We start from the raw sequence: 13,685 nt of genomic DNA, 5'->3' as shown, positions 1-13,685 counted from the left end.
CCAATGCAAAGAAACATAAATACACAAAATATCACATCATTACAGAGCATCAGATTCCCATCATGCATGCAGACACTGCACGCTTTTAGCTAACATAGTAGACGTGCATTTACACTATACTGGCTATACAAGAGCATCCTTATCCTCCTAAACATTATACACACTTAGAGGGTCAATCTCAGGAAAAAATTTGATCATTTGACAAGATACTGAATTTATTCACATTATTTGTTAGGTTTAGTCTAATTCAAACATGTTTATAATTAATCAATTCTATAGTGAAGTGATTTTAATTCAGACAATTTGAACGTTCCCATTCAACACCATTAGTTTTTATAGAAAAAAACAAAACAAATTTAAGCTATTTTAAAACGCTTTCACTATATGTACTGTAGTTTTGCTAAATTATTTGCATTTTCTGAGAATAATTTCTGATTTGTCTTTCTTCCTGTTCAACCCTGTTACGCTGCAATATATCCCTTTAAAAAACCCAAGTGATTATAGTTGAACTGTTCCTGGATGAAAATATGACTCTTGGCATAAAGCATTGCAAATAATGTGCTGTTGTACAATGATATTTGCTTGCTAAGCTAAGGCTATTATTACACATTTTAACTATGTACCAGGGCTGAAACAAAATAATAACCATGGGTTATTATATTTTTCTTCAGTGTAATGTATAATTTATTTAAAGCCACCACAAATCTGCGGTATATTGCCAGAATATGGAATAGTAATTTTTGAAATTATATTAAAAAAAAATTACACTTTTTAACAGGGTTGAAAAAGTAGCACTTTAGGGTAAGGCTAAGGGCAAGTAATTATAAATAATATAAGTTATCCCACTTAACCCTAAAACCATATTCTGGACAAATGTGGGCAAAATAGCTTTGATTTATTTAAAAAAAAAAATACTTCCATTGATCTGAGCGGTACAAGACTTGGCTACTTTTCCTAAGTTTGCCTCCTGAACACACACACATTTTTTTTTACTCAATTCTACATCTTAATCTTGTATTTGGCTCAAAAATGGGCACCCATAGAAATGAATGGGAAAAACTGTAATTTAGAGCCTTCTAAAAATAAGCCAAAATAAGACACCAGGTGACAGCAAAGTCACTTCATCTTTAGGTTTTAGCTCTAAGAACTTATTGGAATGACATTTAATGTAGTTAAAGAAAAAAAAATGTAAAAATAAGCATAATTTACATAGAAAATATGGTACTTTTTGAAGTAAATAAATTCAAAAATACCCCCAAATAAAATAAAAAACACCATAAATGGATAGACAAAACTTTATCGAAGACAGTGATATAACATTTATAATAAATAAAAATTAGGATCACACCTGAGTCCTCTGTGCTCACATTTGTCCACAATTACAGGATTAAGGGCTATAAAGTGAATATGGTTTGAGGGCTACATTGGCCCCCAATATCTATTAGGGTTACTACCTGAAGGCCTTGAGGTGGTAGAGTTCTGCAGTAACCTCAAATATTTCCTGACAGTGACCCTGTAAAGCATATAATGAAACTTCTGTCTAGCCCAATATCAAGTCTTTAACTGCAGATTACTTCAAACACAGTCTATAAATGCTTCTTTACAATGACCAATATGTATGGTATTAAGTATTATAAATGTATTTTTAAGACAGACATCCATGTTTTTGAATGAAACATTTAAGGTGATATCAGTAGCTTCGAGAAAGCAGACATGCATTGTGTAATTGTTTGAACTTTCCACATACATGTATATGTTCAAATGTATTTGCACTACACAGGAAGCCTTTCCTCTAACACCTTGTACTATCTAGACGATGTGCTAAAGCGAAGAGATCAAATCTCTTCCACGTAAAGTTGGTTTTACCCAACCCTGATCGATTGGTTTCAGTTTTGGCAGCCGTACACGGTGCATTCTCGCCTGGTCAGGACGCAGCTCAAATGGCTTTCATTTTTTTATTATTTACATTAAAGGAGTAGTTCACTTTTAAAAAGACTTTTGCTGATAATTTACTGACCCCCATGTCATCCAAGATGTCCATGTCTTTCTTTCTTCAGTTGAAAAGAAATTAAGGTTTTTGATGAAAACATTCCAGGATTTTTCTCCATATAATGCACTTTACTGGGACCCAAACGGTTCAAGGTCCAAAAGACAGTTTCAGTGCATCTTCAAAGGGCTTTAAACGACACCAGACGATGAATAAGGGTCTTATCAAGCGAAACGATGGCTCATTAAAAAAAAAAAAAAAAACAAAGTTTAAGTTTTATAAGCTCAAATGGTCACCTTGCTCTGTTCTGTGATGCGCGTTTGTGACTCTCCTGTTCAAACTCGTTCATCAAAACGAACGAATCTTTTTCCGAGTTAATTTGTTCATTTCATTCGTTGAATCAACCAAATGACACAAAAAAGATTTGTTCATTTTGATGAACGAGTTCGAATAAGAGAGTCACGAACGCGCATCACAGAACAGAGTAAGGCGAGCATTTGAGCTTATAAAACGTAAACTTTGTTATTATTATTTTTTTTTTAAATGAGCGATCGTTTCGCTTGATAAGACCCTTATTCATTGTCTTGAATCGTTTAAAGCCCTTTGAACAGTTTGCATTTTGCACTGAAACTGTCTTTTGGACCTTGAACCGTTTGGTTCCCATTGAAGTCCATTATATAGAGAAAAATCCTGGAATGTTTTCATCAAAAACCTTCATTTCTTTTCGACTGAAGAAAGAAAGACATGGACATCTTGGATGACATGGGGGTGAGTAAATTATCAGCAAAAGTTTTTTTTAAAAAGTGAACTACTAGGCTACTTTAAGTTATTATTACAGTTAAATTAAACTATCTATTCTCATGTACCACCATGAAAGTGAAATGTAATTTTTAATTTTTTCACAAAAATGCACATTTCTACAACACATCAATCACTAAAAATCTAGGTATTATAACTTTAACTATGAGTTCGTACCAAATGGTCTTCTCAAAACCAAAATTGTTAACCTGTTATGTGACCCTTCCTGGTTAGGGTTCTGACATTTTTGAAAGTGTACATTTCTAAACCATCGGCGAATGAGCTCATCTGAATAAAAATAAATTAATAATAAAGAATAAAGTGTTTAATAACTTCTGTGGAAATAGTTTTACGACTTTAGTTAATGGGTTTGCTTTAACTGATCACCTCAGATTCTGAATTCAAGCGAAGGAAACTGTACAAACATGTAACTGTACAAAGCGCATTCATATTTAATGAGACAAACTCTTGTTAGTTTATGACTGGTTATCTGCTGCTAAACAACTTCCTGTAACATTCTAGTCACACTGTACATCTTTAACACTGCAGTTTCCGTGTGTCGATTTCAAAAGGTTAAAATGTTCCATGGTTGGTGATAATTGGTAAACGAAAGCATAAGTGAACTGTCTGTTTTCTACATGAGTTTTGTGGTAAGTGCCAGTTCCCCAAATGAACACTGGTTATTTGTGCCTTCTCATTCTGTTCATTTGTCAACATCTCTGTCACCCAAATTCTGTGGTCCACCACATGAACGGAAGAGCCTGTTTAGCGATGGCCATTAGTCCACATATTAACAAAATTCTTCCTTCCATCATAAAACTTCATCCATATTGACAGGTCCTCTGATGTCAAAGCTTATACATATGGTTCTAGTACCGGTCAGACTTTCCAGGCTTCCAAGTCTCATGGTCATGATATATCTCAGTGCACAGTCATATACACAGTGTCGTTCATCAAGACCTCACTGAGGGAGAGTGCAGTAGATCTGGCTCTTGATGCTGGAGCTTTTTTTGACGTTTCCAGCCTCCAGGGGGAAGGACAGAGAGCTTTGAGCTGTGGTCTTCACCACATCCCTGGGGAAGCAGCAGTGCAAGAATTCCCGGATGTGGTTAAAGACCGCCTTACGGAAGATGATGAAGATCCAGGGATCCAAGATGGGGTTAAATGCAGAGAAACGGAAAGCCATTAGATTCTGTTGATCGTTCCCAACCGGACTAATAGCGTTCACAAAGCCACAGATCTGAGTAGGGGTGAGAGAGAGAGATGGAGGGAGGGAGATTAGAACAGTAGGGGATAAACAAAACACTCGCAAGACCTCCTTTCTAGGGTTGCCAACAGTCACATATTATACAAGAACATAATTGCATCCAGTATTACATCCAATCGTGCCTTGCACCCAAACAGCTGAGAACACTTTAGCATTTAATTGAAACCCCAATGTCAAAGATTAAAATGACAGATCAGAATGGAAAACAAATTGTGATTGCTGGATTTATAAAATGAGTGCCAAGTCTAATTTTTAGATATAATGAACGCTCTAAAAAATGCTGGGTTGTTTTAATCCAATTTTGGGTCAAATATGGACAAACCCAATTGTTGGATAAAAAAAAAATGCAATTTATAAATTTAACCCAACAGCTGGGTTTGTCCATATTTGACCAAAAATTGGGTTAAAATAACCCAGCATTTTTTTAGAGTGAAGTGTCAAATCTGTTAGGAATCAAATCGCTTTTAAATGTGCCATAGAAATAAGTCATGTCACAGGACAATTCATTACAATATACGTATTGACTTGATTCTTAATACGTTTAAAAAAGACTTCTCTCCATTATGTTGTTTTTGTAATCTTGGCTCTGAAACTCTATTACATTTATTTTGTAATTGTAAATATTCTGAAGACTTCTGGAAGCAAGTTTCTATGATGTTTTTTGATACATTCTACAAAATAATCAGAATAGATGAGGCAATGATCATCTTCTTAGATTGTAATACTGGCTCAGACATAATTGATGACACTTTAAAGTTAATAATTCTTCTTGGGAAATTTCAAATTCATAAAGCCAAAGTAATGTCTATAAAACCCTCTTTTAATTTATTTTGCAAAGATGTTAAAATATTCCATGACTCTTTGAATTCAACTACTAGAAATAAGAAGTGCATAAAAACATCTCAAATTTTGGAAAAAATAGTTTGTAAAATGTAATGTTTTACTCTGTACAATGTAATATCTGTTATGTGTTTTACCCATTATGTGTTTGTCTTATTTTTGTTGTAAAATGTCATTATAAGCTTTTGTAAAACTTGAAAAAACAAAAAAAACAAAAAACGTATTGACTTGATTTACAGTCACAATTCTCTAGTATTATATAATTTGCCTATTAATGAAAGCCAAATTGATGTGTGCATACACTATAAAAATGCTGGGTTATTTCAACCCAAAGTTGGGTCAAATATGGACAAACACAAATGTTGGGTTAAATATGTAATAAAAAAATGTTCAGTTGAAAGTAAAAGTTGAAGTTGGGTTAAAATTGTAAATTACATTTTTAACCCAACATTTGGGTTTGTCCATATTTTACCCAATTTTGGGTTAAAACAACCCAGCATTGTTTAGAGTGTAATGGTGTTTGACAAAATTCACCAAATGAAGTTGTGCCAATTCGGTAACACTTTACTTGAAGGGGTGTGCATAAGACTGACATGACCCCTTCATAACCATGAAATGACATAAGTCTTGAATATGAAGTGGGTTTATCCATACTCTAAACAATGCTGGGTTGTTTGAAACCAAATTTGGGTAAAATATGGACAAACCAAAATGTTGGGTTAAAAATGCAATTGAAAAATTTACAGTTGAAAGTTGAAGTTAAAAATTTGAAATTACATTTTTAACCCAACATTTGGGTTTGACCATATTTGACCCAAATTTGGGTTCAAACAACCCAGCATTGTTTAGAGTGCATGTTTATGACAACTGTCATTAAGTGTCTTTCACTCAATAATGACATTTTGAATGCAAATATGACATTGTTTAAGATGTCTTTGTTATGACTTTTAACAAATTTTAATATTATTTTATTAAATATTTTATTTTATTTGTTAAATTCTCATGTGGTTGGTTTTGACATTGGCTGTCATGAGGCCATTATAACTGTGTCATGAATATTTTTCGTGACCTGACAGTTTAATGTAATCTTAACCAATAAAGCTAGGTGGTTTCTTAAGTTTGATAACTTGATAATTAAATTGATAACTATGTCATGTTTATGACAGGTTGTGTTGTCTTAGTAATGTCAAGTTGTCATGATAAAGACACTGACATGTTATGATGTATTGGTTTATGTCAAGGTGTCATAACAAAGACATCTCAAACAATGTCATGTTTGCATTAAAAATGTCATAATTGAGGGAAAGACACTTACTGTAAACATGCATAAAACCTCCTTCAGATTGATAACATATGTCATGTCATGATTATGAAGGTGTCATGTTAGTCTTATGCACACCCCTTCAAGTAAAGTGTTACCCATCTTTATTTTTGTGTGGTCAATCGTCACCTGTCGCCAGTCATTTCTTTCCATTTCAAATGGTTTATGTGATATGGGGAAATGGAGTGTCCCTTATTTTCCCCAGCTTAAGTTGGCAAAAGTCTCAGACTATTGGTAGTCTACAAATTATTTTGTATTAAAAAAACACACACACAATAACAGCACTCTGTATAATAATAACCATATGATTTCAGGGAGATGTTGAAAACAAGACAAAGGAAAGTTTTTTTCTAGCGTAGTTTCTGCAGTCTGGAACTGTCAAAAGGACATGATTTCAAGACAAAACAAGTTTTCATTGAAGCCGCAACATCCCTGCATAATGTCCTTCTCTGAATGACTGTGTTATTCTCAGTTCCATATTTCCCGCAATAAATATTTAACAATTTTTCTGGAAATACACGACTGCCGGCATGTTTGTTTCTGTGTTGCAAGCGTTTGGAATAAGTAAATCTCAATCTGACACTATGGCTGTAGATGAGAGGAAAACACAGCAGATGGAGAGCGTCCCATCCCACTGTTCTCAAGAGAGCTCCGATTCCCACAATCTTACCAGATATTCATTTAATTGCCGCGTAGGATGTAAAAAAAAAAAGAAAAACGTCAGTCAGATGCTAAATGGTAGTCGTTTACCTTTTTGGCACAGAACTTGTTTTTTTTTACATCCAAAGCTTGTGAAAGTGATCCATTTCCTGTTTTTCATTAAAAAAAGGAAGATCACAGCACGTTTCGGATTCTGACATCTTGTTCTTTAATCAAATTTGTTCTTTTACAAATCTCAAATTTACATATAAAAGTCCAACTCTTCTAATAAAGACAACATCTCTGCAAGCACAACATTCATGATGCTGGAAATAGAAAAGAAAGTTACTGTTAATTCAGATTACCCCAGACTACCATTCATTATGAAAATATCAAGATTTAAATTCATATGGCTAAATAAACTTATCTCCTGAAACTAATACTGAAAGAATATTAATTACACTGTTAACTGCAATATATGGGTAACACTTTACAATAAGGTTTCATGCTTTAGTTAACAAGAGTGAACAATATTTTGTATTTCTCAGCCAATGCACTGTGAATTAACATGAACAAAATTACTGTATTTTTATTAACAAAGGTTAATCAATACTGTGACAAATGTATTGCTCATTGTAAGTTCATATCAGTTAATACTTTAATGTTAACAAATGAGACCTTATTGTAACTCAATTAGCCTACTTCAATATTAAATTAAAGATCTATTGATTTATGGAAAATAAAAGTGCTAATTAGTCTAGTATTGCTTTATTCACTTTCTGTGTATAATTTATTTCGAATTTTTCAACTCTGCCTTAGGAGTTTATTAACATTTGTCCAGTGAATGTTGTTCATTAGAACTAGACCTATAGACATTTTCATCAGCTTAAAGGTTGTGAACATTAGTGGGCGCTATGTGGGTGGTCGTTTTTATTTTTTTCTGTCATTTGGCCAAAATCTCACATTAAAATGAACCGCTACACACAGGCTATTTTTGTTGTTACGACGCAAGATCTGTAAAAAATAACCGTGATTTTAACGGTAAAAATGGTACAGTGCAAAACTGTTAACTGGTTAAAAGAAAGTTTACGCACTATATACGGTAAATAACTGTGATAGATCTCATTTGTACGTTTGTAATTTTACTGTAAAATACCGTTAAATTTACAGTTTTTGAAAGTGAAAAAAAAAAACTTTTTACAGTGAAAAAACGTAAATTGACATTCCCACAATTCCCTGTGTGACACTTAACATTTTATGTATTTTTGTTGAAATAACTTGGTTCCTCATAGTTTTCTTGTTTTTTTTTTCAATCAGTTATGTACATTAGGGTTTTATGTGACATTTTATTAATTTTTTTTATTTCATGTGTATTACCATGATGGTGTTTAATGTTTGTGTGAATGACACCGTGTAGCTTCTATAAGAGTACTTGTGAATCATGTGACTTTCATTTCTGCTGTGATGATTGTTGGTTGTCAGTGTATTACTATAGTACAAAACGGATATCAATTCTTCAGTCCGTTGGTAAATTAACAATATATCAAATTAAAATACAGTTTATTACTGTAAATTTTAAGTTAAGTCTGTAAAAACAATAACGTTGCTACCGTATTTTTGACAGTAAAGTTCTGGCAACCACAGCTGACGTTTTTTTACCGTAAAAATGAAAGTTTTATTTTTTACAGGATAGCCTAAATAATAATAATAATAATACATTTTATTTCAGGGCGCCTTTCAAGACACCCAAGGACGCCTTACAGAGAAAAGTTAAAACAGAACATTAAAACTAGCCAAAAATAATATCAATATAAAATCAAGTTGGTACAATCAAAAAATAAAATAAAGTCTCAATGAAAATCTAAGTAGAATAAGCTAGTCTGAACAGATGAGTTTTAAGTTGAGATTTGAATTGAGGAAGAGAGTCTATTTGACGGATGTGAAATGGGAGAGAATTCCACAGACGTGGTGCAGAACGGCTAAAGGCTCTAGCCCCCATGGTGCTCATTCTGAATGTTGGAACAGATAAAATACCAGCAGTGGAGGAGCGAAGTGTTCGAGGAGGATTGTATGGAAGAAGCAGATCAGAGAGGTATGAAGGGGCCAGATCATGGAGAGCTTTGAAGGTTAACAGAAGAACTTTGTAATTGATCCTATAAAGTGTGGCGGGTTTGACGGACATTTTGAGGAGGCAATGGAGTTACAAAACTTAATCACAAGCACTTTCTAATACTTCTCATTGGTTAAAGGGTTAGTTCACCCCAAAATTACTCACCCTCATGTTGTTCCAACCCCGCAAGACTTTCATTCATCTTCCGAACACAAATTAACTTAGGCACTTCACCACACAGGCCCTAACCATCAATAGCCGCGTTTCCACTGCCGGGCTAGGGCTGGGCCAGAGCTAACAGCGAGCCGGGCCGAGCTAGTGGCCTCGGGCCTCAAGCACCGGGCTTGCGTTTCCACTGCCGGGCCAGTAGCCCCACAGCGCTGCCCCAGACCCCACCCCTAACACGCCTTTCTGGATCAAACGTCATAAAACCCAACCCATTTCAGCGGGTATTATGAATTAATTTATTTTTTAAATTAGGAAGATAGCATGTATATTAACTCAACTGCCGTAGTGGCTGCAATAGTGTCCCGAGACCAGTACAGGCGATTCTCCATTTCAAGCAGCGATTTTTTGCGCGATATAACAAGTAGGGCTGCGGGCACGTTTTCAAGTTATTCATTAATCGTTAACCGAGGCCCATCGGTTAATACTCGGTGCATAGTGTGCGCGCCGCAACCTCGAGATACAGAGTAAATTTTTAACACCTTTAATAACTGATTGGACCCCATTTGAAACGAAATTAATTTATAGAAATAAAACGCAGCAAGTACGGAGCAGTTAAAGCCCCATTTCCATCACCCTTCAAACTGAAATTGCCAATTGAAAATAAGCAAAACGTCCATTTCACAAAAACTCCGTGTCTGCAAATAATAATAATAATAATAACCATCATCATCATAATTGTAACATTTTATTAGGCTGCATATGTAGAAGACGCCTTTATCCAAAAAAGGAACAGAGCACAAATAAACACAATATTTTTGACAAATATCAGCGCATATCCAGTGTGTGTGGAGCACGCACTGATGGCTGCGAGACGCCCATGTGAACAGTTTCATTGCATTTCTTTCAGTGGAAACAACTTAAAATACTCTTTAATTTCTGGTCATACAGAAAATAATAATACATTATTCGCAAATAAATTTATTTATAACAAGAAAACGTTGTGCTTTAACAATTAATCAAGGCGCGCTTCATGATCTCCGTGAACTGAAGCGCGAGACCTGAAACAGCCACCGCATTCGAATTTGTTCGTTTTAAATTGGACATTTAAAGCTTTAGTCTACAGGGTTTATATCCTTTGTAGATTAAAGCTTTAAATGTCCAATTTAAAACGAACAAATTCGAATCGAAAGCCAATATCTTCTATGTTTATGTAGCTTAATTTCTCTCTAAATGTGCATCCGGAGATGGAGATATGTTTTTAGCCGAAAATCATTTAGAAAACAATATGTTATTAATAAACAATTAATGCCTCGTTATTTTATATTATTTTATTATCAGACACATTTATTATAGCCTATAAATCACCCATAAATCCCCTTATAGGCTGTGGTTACGGTTCTTCTCATTCAGCACTGCGGGGAAAATATCATTTCCAGGTTCTAATTTGGCCTCAGAAAACCAGTAAAATATATATTTTTTTCATATTAATTTGTCAAATATTTTAAATGTTTAAGGGGCAAAAAATCAAACAAATATCTGAAAATTCGTCGATATGTAGCTATATATAGCCTAACAATGCGCAGCATTTGGCATAGGCCTACAGTTCAAATTAAAATGTTATGCAATTTTAAACGGTTAATCGGTTAAACATGGACACCCCTATGTGCATCTTGCTTCAGATCATAACGTTCCATAACGCCTCTAGCCCGAGCTGGCCCCCTCTGGCCCAAGGTATTCGACGGGCCAGAAATCCTGGCCGTTGGCCCTGAGGAAGCCCCGATCAAGCCCCGGAAGTGACAGTGGAAACGCGACTGGCCCTGGCACGCACTAGCACGGCCCGGCCCTGGCCCGGCAGTGGAAACGCGGCTAGTGTCAGAAAAATCATGTTTAGACGACGATCTAAATGATAGAGGCCTTCTGAACACGTGCAAACGTTGACCTTTTCTTTTCTTGCCAAAGAAGAAAAGATTGTTTTTAAGATAAAATCTTGGCAATTAATTTAATTTCCCCATATGTGGCTTTGGTGCTGATGAAAAAAACAAGATTAGAGACACTAAAGTATAAGTCCTTCCTCTTAGCGCGACAACATCTTGCTTCAGGGTTTCATTATATTCAGCCAGATCTCCTAAAGGTGCCAGCAGTCTGTGTAAATTACTACTGGATGCATTTTGTCAGGACAAATTTGCACTTATTGGATAAGCGCTTCAGGCAACACCTGTGACTACTCATACATGCTTAACCCTGAGTTACGACCTTTAATTACCCTGAGTTAAGGCCCCTTTTAACTCAAGGCTATATGCAAAGCTTCACACTTATAAACTTTAAAAGCGGATGACATTTAACTAGAACTGCACTAATATATACACACACAATATACTGTATATACTACAATATAAATCGTTTCTAACAATAACGTTTTATTAATTTAACACATCCTTGATAAATAAAAGTATTCATTTCTTTCAAAAACTAAAGTAAAAAATGACTGACCCTAAACTTTTGAATGGTAGTGTACTGTATTGTTGCAAAATAATTATATTTTAAATAAATGGCTGTTCTTTCATCAAAAAAATCCTGAAAACATTATCATGTTATGAAAATATATTAAGCAGAAAAAAGGTTTCCGACATTGATAATAAATCAGCATATTATGATTTCTGAAGGATCATGTGTCACTGTAGACTGGAGAAATTATGCTGAAAATTCAGCTTTGCATCATAAAAATATATTATATTTTAATGTATATTAATGTATATTCAAATAGGAAAACATGATTTTAAATTGTAATATTTCACAATATTATTGTTCTTTTTTCCCTTTATTTTTGATTAAATAAATGCAGGCTTCTTTCAAAAACGTTGAAAATAGAAATGTTTCCAAACTTTTGACCAGTACTCTCTCTATATATATATATATTATATATATTAAAGATTAAGACTTATTTTAAAGATTTAAAGATCTTAAAAGGGAGTATTCACAATTATATATTTATGATTTATAATTATAATGTGTACATATTGTGTGTGTATATATATATATATATATATATATATATATATAAAACCAATATATACACAATATAATTATAAATCATAAATACATAATTGTGAATACTCCCTTTTAAGATCTTTAAATCTTTAAAATAAGTCTTAATCTTTAACCATTGTTATTGATGTTAATAATAAATTAACACTGCAATGTAATCTAATAATGTTTATAATTTTAAATGACTGATTATTTAAAAAAAATCATTATTATAATTATATTTATTATTATATTTTTAATATTTATTTAATATTTTTCCCCCCAGCCATAACATAATCAAAAATAAAATAATCATCGTCTTGAATCCGTATCTGCCATAATTTTACTATCAGTGCATCCCTACTTTTAAATAAATGACACTATACAATTTTGAGTGTGAAAAGCTCTAAACTCTTTACAAACGTCACATCTGATCCCAGTGCACAAAACCAGTAGATCTGAGAACAAGACCCTGCATAGTTTCTATTACTGGCAAGAACTGCTACTGTTCAGTGTTTACGGGAAATCTTCGTCACGTTCCAGTCCACAGCTGCAGCGCTGCGATGATGTCATCGCTTATATTCCATCATCACAGACAGGTTGAGACTCAACAACACTGACACCTGATACGCTGAAGAACAAAGTGTCCTGGATGCTGAAGGAGCCAAAAATCAACTGCAAAAAGCGATTTGTGCGTGATAGATCAGCACATTGGCGGCAGACTGTGGCCTTTCATCCGCCGATTATGGTATAAACCATTAGTAAGCCATGAATGATACTAATGACCCTGTCACTGATGTGTCAAACAATTCACGGTAGGTTTTCACATCTTCGAGCACATAAATTGCCGCCCAGTACCGCCAGCTCTGGATGTCATCACTCGTCAGCGATCACTCGTTGTCAAAACACCTCTGCAAACACACCCCATCACATTCCCATACATGTCCGTCCCTAAGACCTCATATGGTCCTCCAGCATTGTAGGCCACAAATCACACAGACTGATGTCTGAGAGAAGAAGCCAGTTGGACTGTGATGTTGAAGTGGCTTTTGGATTAACCACCCAAACGTTTCAAACACAAAACGACATTTGTGTTTGTGCGAATGTGAGCTGCTCTCCAAAGACAGTTCATTACAGTAGTGGTTAATTTTGTCCACAAGAAGAAAAATGAAACTAAACAAACTACTATAATGTTGTTTTACTTACAGTGGAGTCCCTTCGGCTGCAGTATTGCCAAATGACGAAAGAAATGTTATCAGTAAAACATTTTTTTTTTGTCTCTTACAACCCACTGCTACTAAAAACCAATGATGGAAATAAGCACAATTGGAAAAGAAAAATATGTATTTTAAATAGAAATGTTTTGTATTGTAACATGATATAATCTGCTATATAACTTGTGCTCAATCGAAGAAAGAAAATCATACATAACATTGGAGTGAGTAAATGATGACAGAATTTCCATATTTAGTCGAACTATTAATATAAAAACCTGAGCACAAAGATCACTTACATGAGAGGATCAAATGAG

At 34.3% G+C, this 13,685-nt stretch overlaps 1 protein-coding gene across 1 annotated transcript in view; it reads right to left on the bottom strand.

Annotated features, from left to right (window-relative positions):
* Window positions 1-3,602: 3,602 nt before the first annotated feature.
* ptgir (prostaglandin I2 receptor) overlaps window positions 3,603-13,685 on the bottom strand; it is a 31,859-nt gene continuing 21,776 nt past the window's right edge. Inside the window, exon 3 of the mRNA XM_039670628.2 lies at window positions 3,603-4,025. Within this exon, the coding sequence (XP_039526562.2) occupies window positions 3,747-4,025 (279 nt within the window). The 3' untranslated portion in view covers window positions 3,603-3,746. The remainder of the gene's footprint in view (window positions 4,026-13,685) is intronic.

Source organism: Pimephales promelas, chromosome 16 (genome assembly GCF_988280905.1).
Source record: "Pimephales promelas chromosome 16, fPimPro1.hap1.1, whole genome shotgun sequence".
Taxonomy (NCBI): Eukaryota; Metazoa; Chordata; class Actinopteri; order Cypriniformes; family Leuciscidae; genus Pimephales; species Pimephales promelas.
This window is presented reverse-complemented; position numbering and strand designations above follow the sequence as displayed.